Raw genomic sequence first — 16,217 nt, forward strand, 5'->3', positions numbered from 1 at the left:
ACACACACACACACACACACACACACACACACACACACACACACACACACACACACTAAGCCAGGGGTCAGCAACCTTTCTGAAAGCAACCTTTCTGAAATGAAGTGCCATGTTTTCATTTTCTAGACAGTCAGTGTGCTATGTCAACATACATTTTAATGACACTCCATCAAACATTCTGACATATTTTGATTGGCGGCAGGACATTGTTATTATGATCGTTATAGTCAGGGCAATAATCCACCCAGTATCTCCCTGACGCCCTCCCCAGCAAATTAGGTGACTTAATTTAGGCTAATTGACCATGATTAAAAATATACATTTCATTTTAAAATAAAAATCCTCTCACACTTCTGCCAGTGTGCCAGTGATCACCCTCCTCTGTGCCAATGTTGGCACCCGTACCTAAGATTGCCTACCCCTGCACTAAACCATCAAGTCAACTGGCACATCTAGGCAAAACATTCTTTTATAAAATGTCATCTAGCAAGGTCGGATGGCTTTAACAATAGAAGAAGGAAACCATTCTTGTTCAGAGAATTATTGTAGTAAGCATTGTTTTTCTTTCTCCCCACCTCTCCCATCTTACTACCCTTGCCCAGACAGACACTGATATACTTTTCCCATAGTCATATCAGTCAGTCTTTATCTCTACCTGTCCAAATATCGTCCATTCATTCGCCAGACATGTTCTTGGACAGCATATATCACAAAACATTGTCTGCACAGGATGTTTTTGTTATTCTATAGCCTGCTCTTTAGTCTTCAATTCAACTGATGTCCAATCTCCTCTAACTGGTGGTCAATACATGATCAACAGGAATACAAGAATAAAAAAACAGTACAAATATATATGTATATAATGAACTTTTGTATGGTTTCAGTTATGTATTTAATTGAGGAATGGAATAATGAGAAACCAGTGGAAATCAATCTCTAATTATATGTTCACTTTTTATTATTGATTATATTTATTGTATTTATTTTTGAGAGATGTAAGGGTTGTCAGGGTTTGTATCAGCAGTTGTCTGTCTCCCATAAGCATGAGAGTCGAGTCAAGCTCTTACTGCACAATAATGATATATCCATGTTTTCAAACCTGCACTGGCTGATACAACCTAATTATGTCACTTTGTTGTCATCATGAATACAAACTGACAACACAAGCACACCTGGTTGAAGTGATAATGTTATTCCAGGGGATATGTATATCTCTGCTCTGACATCTCCTTTTTAAATAACTTGTTAGCCATCAGTGCTTTTGCTAAACACATTGCTGGAGCTTAGATGTTATTCTTGTGGCCTCTTTGTCAAACAGTGTGTTTGGTTAGGCGAAAGTGTCATTCCTGCTCAGATTACACATTTAGCCTTTTTAAAGCACAATTTCAGAGGCTACAATTCTAGCCTTAAGACTCAAACACATTCGAAGCTATTTTCCTAGACAAGCCAAAGTACATATAATCCATTCACATGCTGTGTTTAATAAATTCCACAATGTTTTTGCTGTTGGTCTAATCATGTGAGGTCTGTGCTATCACTTGATGGAACATTTTCCTTATAGGATATACTATAAAGCACTAAAAGCTAAATCAACTAATTGTGATGAGACTACTGAGGGGAGTGGAGTGCTGGTCGTGTCTGACTACTGGGTCCCCTGCATACTCTGCAATGTCTACTGATGTTCTGTAGCCCAAATAGGAACTGGGGTGTCGCAGTGAATACACTTCCTTTTTACCATTGACCCCTCATTTTCCACTATTGCAGAGTAAAAGGTAAACAGATGAACAACAGTAATGATGTCCATTCATCATTGTTGGGGCAGCTCTGGTTTCCTCCACACTGGGGCCTTTGAGGGGAAGGTATAGAGAACCCCCCCTTCTACCATTAGAAGCACCAGAATAACATTCAGTAAAGTTGCAAAGAGAAGCTGAGGAAGACAGGAGCCACTCATCATGGCACTGTAATTTCATAGCCTATTGATTCCTTAATTTGATCGTTGGGGGCTCATTATAATCACATTAACACTAGCGTCCCTCTTCTGGGCATGCCATAGGGCAGGCGAACATTGGTCAAAATAGGCAAACAATCTGAAAATAGCACATCTACTAGCTCACAACACATTGTGAGATACAGTAGGTATATAGAGTCTAAGTGGTTCAAATAATTATGTAGTATGACTGAGGTGGGGGGAACCCCTTTGACATTATGATTCTGGTAGATGACCATGAAGGTGTGATGTGATTTTGTAACGTTTTTGACTCATGTTTGTCCACCTGGACAAAATATCTAAACAGGATGTGACATTATTCAGTGCTCAGACCTTCTGCCTTCCTGCCATCAATTAGCTCCAACAAACCATGACATTTTTCCTCCTTTACCAACTGCAGGTATTGGTCAGGGGGAAGTCCTCCAGCCATGAGTAAAATGCTTCTTATTGTTGCTTGAGGTGATTACCATCAGATCATAACAACACCTTACGTTTCATTTCAATCTAGTCAAATCCTGTTTACTCTTCCGTGCTACATTGTCATATGTTTGAGACGCATATAGTCACATCTCTGTCACGCGTCAGGTGTCATCCTGTTTTCATGCCTGGTCCATTCTACATGTGCGTGTTGTTTTGCTTTGTAGGAAGTCAGTCACAAGTGATGGTAGGAGGTTATTTTTGTCTGAAGGTGTTATATGAAACGATCAATATGAACAGCAGGCCTCCACATTTTATGTAAGTTGGTGTATCTGTGACTTTGACAGTGCCATCTAAAGGTAATTAATATATTGTACAGATCCTAATATTACCAGTAAGACTCCCTAATCGGGAGATAAGCGACCGTAGGTGGCTTATCTCCACAAATAGGGCAAACATTTGTTTTTCCAAAATCTTCCTGATCCATGTTGATGACATGAGTGTAGACATACTGTGTACCGATTTGAGTGATTTTAGGGGCAAAATTGTAGGAGCAGTGTCCAAAAATGTGTTTTGCAAGAATCGGCCTCATGGTGGCGCTAGAAGAGGGCCATGTGAGAAATGAGGGGTGGGGTCTCCGCGCCGCCGAGGCGGACGAATAGGTACCGGCCCCGGCTCTCCCGGTCGCTCCTAGCCCAAGTTACGGCATTGTATGTGCGCTGCAGTGGCAGGGGGTCCTCCACTGGGGGCGCCGCCACTTTTGCATCCGTTCTGGAGCACCAGGAGTCGGTGGTCCCCGGGAATTCCCCGTGAGCAGCCCCGTTGGGGTGGTCATTTGGTCATTTTTGCACATTTGGTCATTTTTTACATCTGGGGGTCCCCCAGGGACCTGGGGGTCCCTGGGGCTCCGGGGGTCCTTGGAGGTTGTAGTTTGGCAGGCAAGGAGTGTGTGTGTGTAAAATCTGGCATGGATCGGGTCAACGGGTGCGGAGATATAAGCAGGGAAAAAGTGTGACGTGTGAGCACATTTGGTCATTTTTTACATCTGGGGGTCCCCCAGGGACCTGGGGGTCCCTGGGGCTCTGGGGGTCCTTGGAGGTTGTAGTTTGGCAGTCAAGGAGTGTGTGTGCAAAATCTGGCATGGATCGGGGCAACGGTTGTGGAGATATGAGCAGGGCAAAAGTGTGACGGACTCACTCACAGACAGACAGCCCGGGGAGGTTTTGGTAGTAAATGCGACCTACGGTCGCAATAAGAAACTTTGCCTCAGTTTGTTCATCTAACAAGCAACAGTTCCCCATGCCAGATCAGATGCTATCTGTTCAGCTATGAGACTGAGCTCAACAGCTGTGTAAGGGTTAGCACTTATACAGTATGTACCAGTAAGGCTCCCTAATCGGGAGATAAGCGACCGTAGGTCACTTATCTCCACAAATAGGGCAAAAATGTGTTTTGCCAAAATCTTCCTGATCCATGTTGATGACATGAGTGTAGACATACTGTGTAGTGATTTTCGTGATTTTAGGGCAAAATCTGTAGGAGCAGTGTCCAAAAATGTGTTTTTAAAAATCGGCCTGGAGGTGGCGCTATATGGGACAGATTCATGTTGATGGGATGAGTGTAGACATACTGTATACCGATTTGCGTGATTTTAGGGCGAAAATTGTAGGAGCAGTGTCCAAAAATGTGTTTTGCAAGAATCGGCCTCATGGTGGCGCTAGAAGAGGGCCATGTGAGAAATGAGGGGTGGGGTCTCCGCGCCGGCAAGGCGGACGAATAGGTACCGGCCCCGGCTGTCCCGGTCGCTCCTAGCCGGAGTTACGGCATTTTATGTGAGCTGCAGTGTAGGGGGTCCTCCACTGGGGGCGCCACCACTTTTGCATCCGTTCTGGAGCACCAGGAGTCGGTGGTCCCCGGGAATTCCCCGTGAGCAGCCCCGTTGGGGTGGTCATTTGGTCATGTTTGCGCATTTGGTCATTTTTTACATCTGGGGGTCCCCCAGGGACCTGGGGGTCCCTGGAGCTCCGGGGGTCCTTGGAGGTTGTAGTTTGGCAGCCAAGGAACGTGTGTGCAAAATTTGGCATGGATCGGGGCAACGGTTGCGGAGATATAAGCAGGGAAAAAGTGTGACGTGTGAGGTGTGACAGACAGACTGACAGACAGACTGACAGACAGACTGACGCTTTGTGCAGGGTTTGATAGTAAATGCGACCTACGGTCGCAATCAATACTAGGGGTGTAACGATACATTTTAATAGCGATTCGATACATATCACGATACATGGTTGACGATACGATACATGGACGATATTGGTTCATTCATGGTGATACGATACGATTCGATTCAATGATTTAAAATCGATATAGTAACTATTTAGCAAAGAAATTACATCTGTGTGAAAGGTGTGGATAGTGCAGGTTTTTAAGGGAAACATGTATTATTATGGATATAATTAAGTAAACACAGTGATTATCTGCCAAATACATGGACATTGTATAATGACAAACCTGCACCTTGACATGAACCCAGAGATTACACATGTATCGATAGACCAAGAGTAGCTATATGGAAAGGAAAAGTAATTAAACCCCTCCTTTTAATTTTTTCTTCTTAAAAATGCTAAATACAATGCACAAGTGGGTAGTATCGATACAATCGATTCTTTGCACTGCCGATTCGATACGATACAAAATAAAACGATACGATTCGATTTTAGCTGTTTTCATTTCGATATACTTCGATTTTTTAAGTTAAAAACGATATTTCGATACAGTTACTATATCGCTACACCCCTAATCAATACCCACCCCACCAGGGACGTGCAGAGAATGTTAGAGAGGCAGGGGTTGAAATTTCTAAAAGGGCCTTTTGGTGAAAATATTGAACATAGCAGACATCCAAGCTCACAACGCGATTATGCTTAGTTCAACACTGAACTAAGCATAATCAAGTCAATACTGGAGATGTGGCATAACAGCATCGATTGCTACACATAGAGGGCAATTCTGTCAACACAAGATGATGCTTTCAAGTTCAGGAGAGTTTGGACAAGGCAATTCTCTTGAATGCTGCCTTCAGGTATGGCATGGAATGAGGGCATTTGCATTTATTTCACCATAGTAAAAACTGTGTTTATGGTCTGAAGAGGGCACATTTTACAGATGGATAAAGGGTTCACTGCACCACCTATAGCCTGTGAAATTAGTAGAACAATCGTTCACTTTGTGATACAAGCACCAAAGTTTGCACAAAGTTTCCTCTGGACCTACTTTTCCCAAAAGGCATGTTAGCCACTCAATTTATTTAAAAAAGGGTTGGGGTCCCATTGACTTTCTATACAGTAAAATAATACAAAATAATTAATCTGTTTTAAGTAGCATGTGAGGGGTCAAACTAGGGGTTTTTCATAATCCTGAATCCAATGCAAGCATTTGTTTTGCACAAAAAAACATTCCTTGGGCTAAAAAAGCCCCCCCGAAACTATGGTTTAGTGATGAGTCATCACTTTTCACAGTAGTGTGGGGGCTGTTTTTAGCCCAAGGAATGTTTTTGTGCAAAACAAATGCTTGCATTGGATTCAGGATCATGAAAAAACCCTAGCTTGACCCCTCACATGCTACTTAAAGCAGATTTATGTTTTTGTATTATTTTACTGTATAGAAAGTCAATGGGACCCCAACCCTTTCAAAAAGAAATTGAGTGGCTAACTTGCTTTTTGGGAAAAGTAGGTCCAGAGGAAACTTTGTGCAAAATTTGGTGCTTGTATCACAAACCGAACGATTCTTCCAAAAATAGACTTCATTTCCCGCGCTACTACAACATAAGCCATGGAGTGGGGGAAAGGGGCTTATGGTTGATCACATAGAAAAGCAAAAGCAAGGTGCATTACATTATTTCATTTAATTTCAAACGTTATTTTATTCCCGAAAAGACAGCTGAGGTTTCCCGCATTTCCAATGTCACTGACAAGAAAGACATTTAAAATAAGCCAAAGAACAAACATATGAATCACAGAATAATAAAATAAAATTAAAACAAGCAGACAAATAAAAGAAAACATCAATCACAGAACAATCAAATTCATTCAAAACAGTTTCAGCTTGAGACACAGTGGCTAGAAATCAAAGTCCTAGACTCTGCCAGAGAGGGAAGAATCTACACAATGTGTTAGAGGCAATTCCAAGAGCTAGGGGCATAAAATGCAGTTTCAACTAGTTCAGTGCAAGCTCTGGCAATTGTAACCACTTGAACCCAAATTTCAGATCTACAAAGCTCACAAAGCATTTTGTTATGTTTTGAGCTTGTAGATCAGCTATGTTTGGCAAGGATGTTCAAAGCGAAAACAGGAGTGGGTCTAATATAGAGCCCTTGGGAGTCCAGTCAACCAAATAGAGGATTAAGTGAGGGCTCATTCATTAGAAGCCCTGTAGATTCTAGAATTCCATTCTATCAAGGTTGTGATAAGGAGGTACAGTAGTTATTCTTCCTATTACTCACTCACTCAATGTCTCACTTATGGGAGAGTGCCCCCTGGCATGATCACAGGAGCATTTATTATACACTTCCAGACAATTCATTTGCTGGATCACATCACCATAGGACATTCAACATTAAGGATACTAACAGAATGAACAAGCTGGTAAAGACAGCTGTCCATGTCGTTGGTGCTAAACTGGATGGTATGGAGGTGGTGGTTGAGGTGAGAAAAGGGAAGAAAGTTTGAGGGTATCCTGGGCTGGCTAAACCCACCCACCCCCTCCAGAAGGAGTTAGATAGGCGATTGAGCACCAGAGTTATGTAGATTCACTCTCCTCCCATAGAGGACCAATACGTACAACAGTTGGGCAGATAGAGACTCTGAGGAGGATACTGGAAGGGAGCAGAACCTGTCTGTCAGCAGTGATCACCTTCATTGACTTCCAAAAAGCTTTTGACACCATATATACCGGTGGCCATACATATATCAGGGAAAGCTCATGAACATACATTCTTTGAGCCTGAGGTTCTTCTGACCTACGATATGGTGAGACTAAAGAGTTTTAGGCTCTTTGGCGATGGGCCAGGCCCTGAGACTCACAATCAGTTGGAGGGAGGAGACACCATGTTTCCCACTGGTCCCTAGGAAGACTCAGCGATTAGCCGAGTACATCCCATCACAATCACTGACCTTGACTTTGCAGATGATATGCCTTAATTGACATAGTCTCATTACACACAGCAGAGAAAGTAATGGAACTACTACTGTTAGTAGCAATACAGGAAGATCGGCCTCAATTTCAAAGCCAAGAAACAAAATTAATGGTATTCAACATGGAGGACAGAACAATTGCTACTGTCCACTAGTAGACAGGTCTTAGACCCTCTGCTGAGAAACTCAAAATGGCAGCGTACAACAGTTGGGTAGATAGTGCCTCTAAGGAGTATAGTGGAATAGGGAGAAGAACCTGTCAGCGCTGATCACCTTCACTGACTTCCAAAAATCTTTTGACACCATATACCAGGGGTCATATACCCACCTGGGGAAACCCCTTCCAGTATCCTCCTCAGAGTCTCTATCTGCCCAACTGTCCACACTTTCGCATCGCATGACGTCACTCAAAACTCTAAATGGGGATTATACTGTCTATTTCTTCTTTTTCTCTGCTCCTTTAATGTTGTTCTTTTTGAGCCGTGCTTATGTCACGGACAGAACGGCCCATACATACAATCTTTCAGATTTTCATATCCCAAATCCCATCCTGACTGGCTAAGATTGGCTTCCAAAGTTTGTAGGAGTGCTAAGTTTTTAACTGACATAATGCCTCAAATCATGTACACAGAGTGTGATTTCTGTGAAAATGTGCACACACAATCCCACTAGGCAGAGGAAGAAATGCCACTTGAAAATGTTCAAATCAGCCTCATGGTGGCGCTATAACAGGCCGATTCGTGTTATTACCTATAACTCCACTGATCAGTGTACAACTTTGTATGCGCACTCCCTAGAGGCCAAGCAAGGAAAAACCTTTTCCGATTGCCATGAAAGGCCGAAGAAAACATGGCACCCTTTCCACATTGGCCTATTATAGCGCCACCAGGAGGGGACTGAGTTACTAGGGCCCAAGGTGGAGGGGCCTTAATTATTCTATGCTTTAACTATTGAAAAATTATTCTCAGATCCTCTGTTATAAAAAGAGAAAATACACAGAGAGGGGCTAATGGAATATAACTTTTAATAGACTAGATTAGAGGTTAGATTTATTTCAAGAAGTTGGAGACACTTAGAAAAATCTTCAGTCAGGCAGGGAGATTTAGTGGACTGCATCCTTGATGGAGTGCTGCTGTTTATTTTTTCAGGGCAGAGCGTGTTCTTTTTTTCAACCTCAAATTAGTTTATTCTCCCTCAGGGGCTAATGGGAAGCTTTTTAAAAGGCTTCTTTTGAAAACACATCAACCACAGCCATAAAATAAACCTGTGTGACTAACATTTGCCGCAAAATGCGTTAAAAATATTAGTAAGGAAGGTATTACTTACCATAGAATAGCATCTTTATGAGTTCAAAGCAAATGCAGATCACATAATTGTTTTATTATTAATTATTTTGATGATACTCCCTTATTCTGCAATCATTAGATGGGAGGAATGTGTAGGCCTAATACGCTATTAATGCTTCCTGCGAGTATGAGTTATTCATGTTTTGAACCCTTCTCGTTTCACACATCTTGATTACAGGATTAGTGATCTAGATGACTATGGTCTATAAAGACTGATGTAGTACCAATAGTATACATCAACACTGTAGTGGTGAGAGTAGAGGTCACCATGACCTCTATGAATCTTCCTAATTAACCCACAGAGACTTACAACCCAGGGTGTGTTTTAATTGGGTGGTGAAGTGACCGATTGACTGTCACAGGGACAGACGAGGAGCCCAAAGAGGAGCCTGGAAAAGTAGGCCACGGTCTGACAAGTGTAAGGTGAAATTCATCCATGTACACCAAGTGTTTACGCAAACCAAAGCCAAGCAAAATTGTGCATGAAGATTTATTTATTTATGTGTAGAGAAATACTTTTACCCAAATAACTAGCTTGTAGAACAAGGGACAGGGACTGGCGGGGAGAGAGAGAGGGTGGGTGGAGGTCAGGGAACTGGGGGAGAGTTAACTTGAACTAATAAACAATACAACCAACTGATGGGAATTTGGCAGCTGTGCCATCCATTATTATTTGTCAATTCACTGTGTCTCGATTAAAATATTAATAATAATAAGTGCTTGGGGTTAGCCTACTGCTCCGTGGCTACTGTGCACTTACTGGGACAGTGGATCTCATTACTCCTGACAATGTGAGTTTGTTTTTTTGTTTGTTATACCTCTGCTCGTAAGTGGCTAGTCATGGAGCGTAGCTGACAGGGAGATGCTGGAGACAACCAATCCCAGATGGCGCAGTGCCCAGAGGGGACAGTTAAATGAGGACCACCGGAGTGGATAAAACAGCAGGACTGTGAACACCGGGGCCGCAGGATGCACATGCACTACATTAAGTATAGTGCCAAACCATATAGTCGCTGTATGGTTGAGTGGAAAGGTTGACCAGAACATCCTGGGCCGCAATCTCAGGTTTCTAACCACTTTCAACCCATGGCGGGCGTCCCTTTTTTGGGGGGCATTTTAGGTTAAAGTGACATTTTCTAAAATTTTCAAAAACCTTCAAAACTCACACAAAAAGCTACAAGCGTTGTGAGCTTGTAGATCAGGTGTCTGTGGACGACGATACAGTGACATGGCTGCTGGAGGTGTACCCAGACATATGGCCCAGGTGAACCCCCCCAGGCCGGAGGTGGTAAAAGGATAGCCCCTCAGCCCCGTACCTGGGGAGCAGAGCGATACTACCTAACCCAAACGACAGAGAGAGGTGTTTTCCCATGTGTCAGAAAACTAACTAACTAAGGCTTCAGGATGGCAGAAAGTAAGGAGGTAAAAAGGTCTGCTCTCTTGGTTCAGGTTCTGGTGTTCTCTCTGTCTCGCTACTTACAAAACCCAGAGCAACAGGCAACACGCTGAAATACTGAGAAATCAGAGTGTGTCGCTCAAGGATTTGGTATATCACTTAAGGGATAAGGAATGCTATAACTGATGGTATCTGTACTGATTTACTTATCGGATTTGACTTTTTTCCAACTGAAAAGGGATTCCAAATCTGAACAAAGGCTGATCACTCATATTATGTTGCGCTGTCAAGCCTTCACAGATATCATATTACAGTCTAAGACCCTACAGTTCCCTAATTACATTTGTAGGGATTTTGGTAATCTGCTGTACTCAGCTGAAGGCTATCAAGCTGAGCCGGGATTCATTTCTTTGGCACAGAGGAGACCAACAAAACCAACTGTGAGCTCCCTGCACTGCTGCAGCGTAGAACACAGGGAGGCTATCTTTTCCCTTGGGCTCAAATCATATAGCGCAGTGGTTCGCAAACCTTTTCATGTCATGGACCCCCAACTTAATATATAGTTGGGTCAACTTGGCTGCGGCCCCCATCTGAACATTTTACCTGAAAATAGGTGATCTACAAGCTAACGGCACATTGTGAGCTTGTAGATCAGCTATAAACAGACTATGTACACTATAGCAGGGGTTTTCAAAGTAGGTGACGGGGCACCCTGGGGTGCCGCCATGGCAGTCCAGGGGTGCCGCGAGATCATTTGATGATATTTGGAATTCATTTGGACACTATTTAATATTTAGTATCATTTTAAACTTGAAGAACAAAGTTATTTTCTGTCAGTTCTAACCAAAATGGCCATTATCTCAACATTTTCCTCGCAACATAATCGCTAAATCTAAAATATCGTCACGGTTGGACATAAACCTGTATTTCCAAGTTTCAAATGTGTACGTCTTTTGGTAAAGTAAAGCCCTGCTTCATCATACAACGCACAAAACTAGTGAAAACAGCCGATCTGCAAGCACACAACGCCTCGCATCGCCGATGGTATTGTGTGAACACAAGTCACAACCTCTTTTAGACTTTACAGAAACGTGTTACCAGGAGCTCTGGTCAACATCCAAGACTCTCCAAAGAGAGACTTGACTGAAATGACTGAAATGCAAGAAGTGCGTTTGGCAGCAGTAAGAGTTACTAGGCAGGACATGGGTCATGCGTCTGTGACATGCCACTATGAGGGGGCGAGCTTGATGGATGTTGGACCAAAGGCTTGGGGGTGGGGGGGGGGGGCAGCGATGAATGAACCCAGACACTTACAACCCATGCACGTACGCGTGTGCGCATACACACACACACACACACACACACACACACACACACACACACACACACACACACACACACACACACACACACACACTTGCCCAGTATCGAGTGTGCGTGAACGAGTGAAAACAAGCAGCCCTAATCAGCAGAAAATAAACAGAGCAGCACCCCTGGGCGTCAAGGCAACAATTGATGGGGCTGAGACAGAGTGAGGCAAAGTCATTGCAGTCACATTTTTGGACACTGCTCCTACAGATTTTGCCCTAAAATCACGAAAATCACTACACAGTATGTCTACACTCATGTCATCAACATGGATTAGGAAGATTTTGGCAAAACACATTTTTGCCCTATTTGTGGAGATAAGTGACCTACGGTCGCTTATCTCCCGATTAGGGAGTGTTACTGGTTACACATATTGGACATGCACGGCACACCCAATCATCCAGATATTGCCTTGCCTGTGTAGCCATCTGATCTAATCTAATTCCAGCACAGATATTTAAAGAAACACAAGATCAAATCTAAAATCACGCTTATTTCTTTGCAATCTTTTTATCCCAAGATTTTTGTAACCAATTTCTTTTCCTTCTCACTGTGAGCCGACAGCGCTATACCGACTTTGCCACAGTGTCCATTAAAATCATGCTTTTTATTGCAAGCTTAATTACTTTGGGAGATTTTGTGTTGCTTCTTTCTATTGCAATTGTTGACGGGGAGTCGGGACTCGGGAGTGTGCTGCTTGTTGCTACTGTGCAGGCTGGGGTTCACTGTTCACTCACCCCATGGGCTAAATGGGTTACCCTGGACTGCATCCAACAAGGCCTCAGGGAGCCTGCTTACGAATGGTGAGCCTCCTAGGAGCCAGGCTGTTCTATCTGGGGGACTCCAGTCTTATCGCTGGGATCAGGGGAATTTTCCCATCGAGATGAGAAGCAGATGTCTGTCCTGTTCCTTTACGTCTCTGTTTGCCCGTCTCTCTGTTTCTGTCTCTCTTGGTGTGTCTCTCTCTCTCTCTCTCCCTCCCTCTTTCAGTCAGATCTCACCCATCATCCCCTCTCCCGGGTCAGTGAAGAACATGAGGCACCATGGGAAGGGTATGTCCCCAGGCCCATCCACATGACGAAGGGGCCTTGCTTTGGGTAGCTGTTTGGTCCAAGCGCTCCCAACTTTCTCATGGAAAAACACAGAAAAGGGCACTTTGTTAAAAAATGTCATGTTTCGCAGATTCCCACTTAGGGTTGGTAAACTATGTCTGTCTGTAAGGTAGGCCCGCTCTCCCGAGTGCACTCGGACTTTATTATTTTGTGTCCACTGTTGATATTGTGTGTGACCCCCACTGACCCCTGGCAGAATGAGGATACATGGAGTTCAGACGGGGAGAGGCCAGTGGCTCTCTCCATCATTCCCACCCACTATACACTGACATCAGTACTGATGTTACCCACGCTCTCGAGTCTCTGTCTGACTCCACCCTGTGCACCTGCCTCTCCCCTGGGTCACAGTCCTTGTTCCGCTAGAGAGCCTGGCCCCCTTGGTCTACCGTCAGTCCGTCACCCTTTGACCCAGCACTGACGCGCATATGAAGTCTGTCTGGAAGCATACAGTAAACAGGCAGTTCTCCCTGCGCCAGTCAAAGGGTGTTTGGCTGTACTTTGTAAACAGATCAACCAGAGGAGGGCCAGGACCTCCCTTGGGTATACAGAGTCTAAAGCCGAATTTATACGCCATGGTATGATCGTGTCGCTTGCCAAAAAAAGGAATCTACAAGCCAACAACGCATGGTGCTGCTTTTAGATCTGTTCTGATCTCCCTCTTCATTGCAGAGGGATTTACCACAGGGCAAATCAGATGCAGATATTAAAAACAGACAATTTATCAAACTATTGCAATATGGGCCTATCATATAGATACGATAAGGAGTGGGCATACATATCCCAATATTACATATTAAATACACACTGAGTAGCCCTAGTAGTTAAACAACTCAAGGTTCAACGAAAGTCCAACATCCCTTTAAGGGTGGATGAAGTATTTACCGGTATATCGTCGATGTCGGGTGAAAACCTTGTATGTCTAAAAGCGTTCGTTTTGTATTTATCATTTAAAAAACGAACTAACTAGTGAAAACACCCGATCTACAAGCACACAACGCCACGCACTGTGAGGCGTTGTGTGCTTGTAGATCTGCTGTTTTCACTAGTTTTGTGCGACAGCCTTGTATGATGAAGCATGATGAAGATGTGAAAATTGGAGATACAAGGTTTCTGCCCGACGGTGACGATATAAATAATGAAATGTGATGTGATCACAGACCTCATATAGCTAACATTTTCAGAGGGTTATTTATTTTTTATCTTAGGAAGTACATCTCCACACTGGCTGAGGAACGCCTCGGGATCCCCCCGGAAGAAATGGATAAGTGGTTGCTGCTCAGGAGAGGGAACACTCGAAATCTCTGTTGGCACTGTTACCCCCATGACCCGATTCCGGATAAGCGGTTGAAGATGGATGGATGGATGGATGGATGGATGGATGGATCTTGATACCTGTTTATAGTATATTATAGCTTAATAGCAAAGCTGTCATGTCTGTTTTTTAAGATATTATAAAATGGAAGCAGGGTTTGAATTATAAAAACAAAATACCAACACTTGAGAGATAAAGTAGGCCAATTGTTTAAGCTTTACTTATAGCAATCGTGATTCCAATGTTCTGAGAGCTGCAAATTGGAAAGAAGAGCCAAACCCCAAGTCGTTGAAGGTTACTATAAGGATTGCCATCAAAGCCTGCAGTGTTAATAAGGCTGTGTTTACATTCTGCGGCTCAGTGTTTAAGAATTGAATGACAGGGATTAAGAAGAGGCTGGTAAATCTATGTTTCAATGGTATAGACACGCGCACGCGCACACGCACGCGCACACGCACACGCACACGCACAGGCACAGGCACAGGCACTGACAGACAGACAGGCAGACAGAAACACACACACACGCGCGCGTGCGCAAAAAGGTGCCGATGAAGGATTGAAAGCAAAAGCTTAGTGAAGGCCGTGCTCAAGGAAGTCCAGAAGTGTTTCTGTCAGCAGTCTTGTTGGAGTGGACTTAACTTAATGGCCACATCAGCCAAATAACTGTTCCCACATTCCCACAGTCAGGTTATTCATGTTGTTAAACTCATCAAGTGTGTGTGGGTGTGTGCGTGCGTGCGTGCGTGCGTGCGTGCGTGCGTGTGTGTACTTTTGTGTAAAAGTATACACAGCTGTGTCATACTCATAGATGTGTCATGAAGTCATCCATAGATATAATCTAAAATACAAGGATCTTAACATTGCATAATAATGCCACTGTGCAGCACCAGGTGGGGAACATCAGAGTTAGTTAATTTGATTCTTGAAGGCCTGTGGTTAACATCTTTAATCACCTTTATAAATGGGTCACAGAGTGGTCACGGTGGCTGCCTCCCATCCTCCAGTCTGGACTGTGTACTGAGCACAAAGGGTTGCAAAGTGCAGGCCTATTGGATAAACAGAGGCAGATTACAGATAACATAAAAGATGATAGTGTAGGTGACAATCATCTATGATTAGGAAAATGTGATTCATCACATGCGAAAAGCCCAGAAACACAGATTTTAAAAAGAAATATTGACATTACTTTACATTCATTATGTGAATATGTGAACCCACCACCCCCAAAATAAAGCAATAGAAAAAAGAATAATAAAAAATAATATTTTAAAGAATACAAATTAATATGTTTTCAAAGAAAATTGGAAATGTTTTGAATTGATTGATGTCTTTTTTTGCACTTGTAAAGAGACCTCATTTAAGGCCCAGGGAATCAACACTGTCTGATGTTGCATCTGCCCCTTGACCAAAAAAAGTAAACACTTCCCACTCACCTCATCAATCATTGTGACATATTTTGCTATAGGACAACTGCTACTCTGCTCTAATGCCCCACCGTACAGAAACCACCCTCAGCGGTCTTGAAAAAGCGCCAGAAGTATAATTGGTGGCGACCACCACACCTGGCTGTAAATGAACACCATGGGCCCACAGGCACCTGTACAGCCTGCAACAGCACAGATGGAGAGATGAATCACAGAGCCAGGGTGATTTATGAGAACCCTTGACAGTGTTGTCATAACACGCTGACATGTGCTATGTGCAGGCAAGGTGGCAGTGAGACTTGACGGGACACCAAGCGACTAAATGAAGACCATTATTTCGTTGTTGGGTGGAAACATTGTATGATTTAAATCTAGTTAAAATAGCCAATCTACAAGCACACAACACCTCGCATCACTTGTGAATCTGCTATTTTCACTAGTTTTGATAGTCTTGTATGATGAAGCAGGGCTTTACTTTATGACAAAACGTACACATTTGAAACTTGGAGATACGAGGTTTCTGCCCGACAGTGACGATTTGCCACCAGGATCCCCACTTTAGTGTGTGTGTGTGTGTGGGGGGGGGGGGGGTTGTTCCACATCTGCCAGCTTTGATGGTGCAGTTTAAAGAGCTCTGAGATGCTCCCCCCCCCCCCCCCGACACAC

The 16,217-nt window shown here is 43.5% G+C and overlaps 1 protein-coding gene across 1 annotated transcript in view; it reads right to left on the minus strand.

Annotated features, from left to right (window-relative positions):
• The window catches only part of pgfb (placental growth factor b), a gene marked incomplete at both ends in the record, with an annotated part of 46,258 nt that extends 30,686 nt beyond the window's left edge, over positions 1 to 15,572 (minus strand). The window contains 2 exons of the mRNA XM_080750904.1: positions 15,109 to 15,173; positions 15,561 to 15,572. Of these exons, the coding sequence (XP_080607030.1) occupies positions 15,109 to 15,173; positions 15,561 to 15,572 (77 nt within the window). The remainder of the gene's footprint in view (positions 1 to 15,108; positions 15,174 to 15,560) is intronic.
• Positions 15,573 to 16,217: the final 645 nt, after the last annotated feature.

Source organism: Nannobrachium achirus (genome assembly GCF_963921795.1).
Source record: "Nannobrachium achirus genome assembly, chromosome: 20".
Lineage (NCBI taxonomy): Eukaryota > Metazoa > Chordata > Actinopteri > Myctophiformes > Myctophidae > Nannobrachium > Nannobrachium achirus.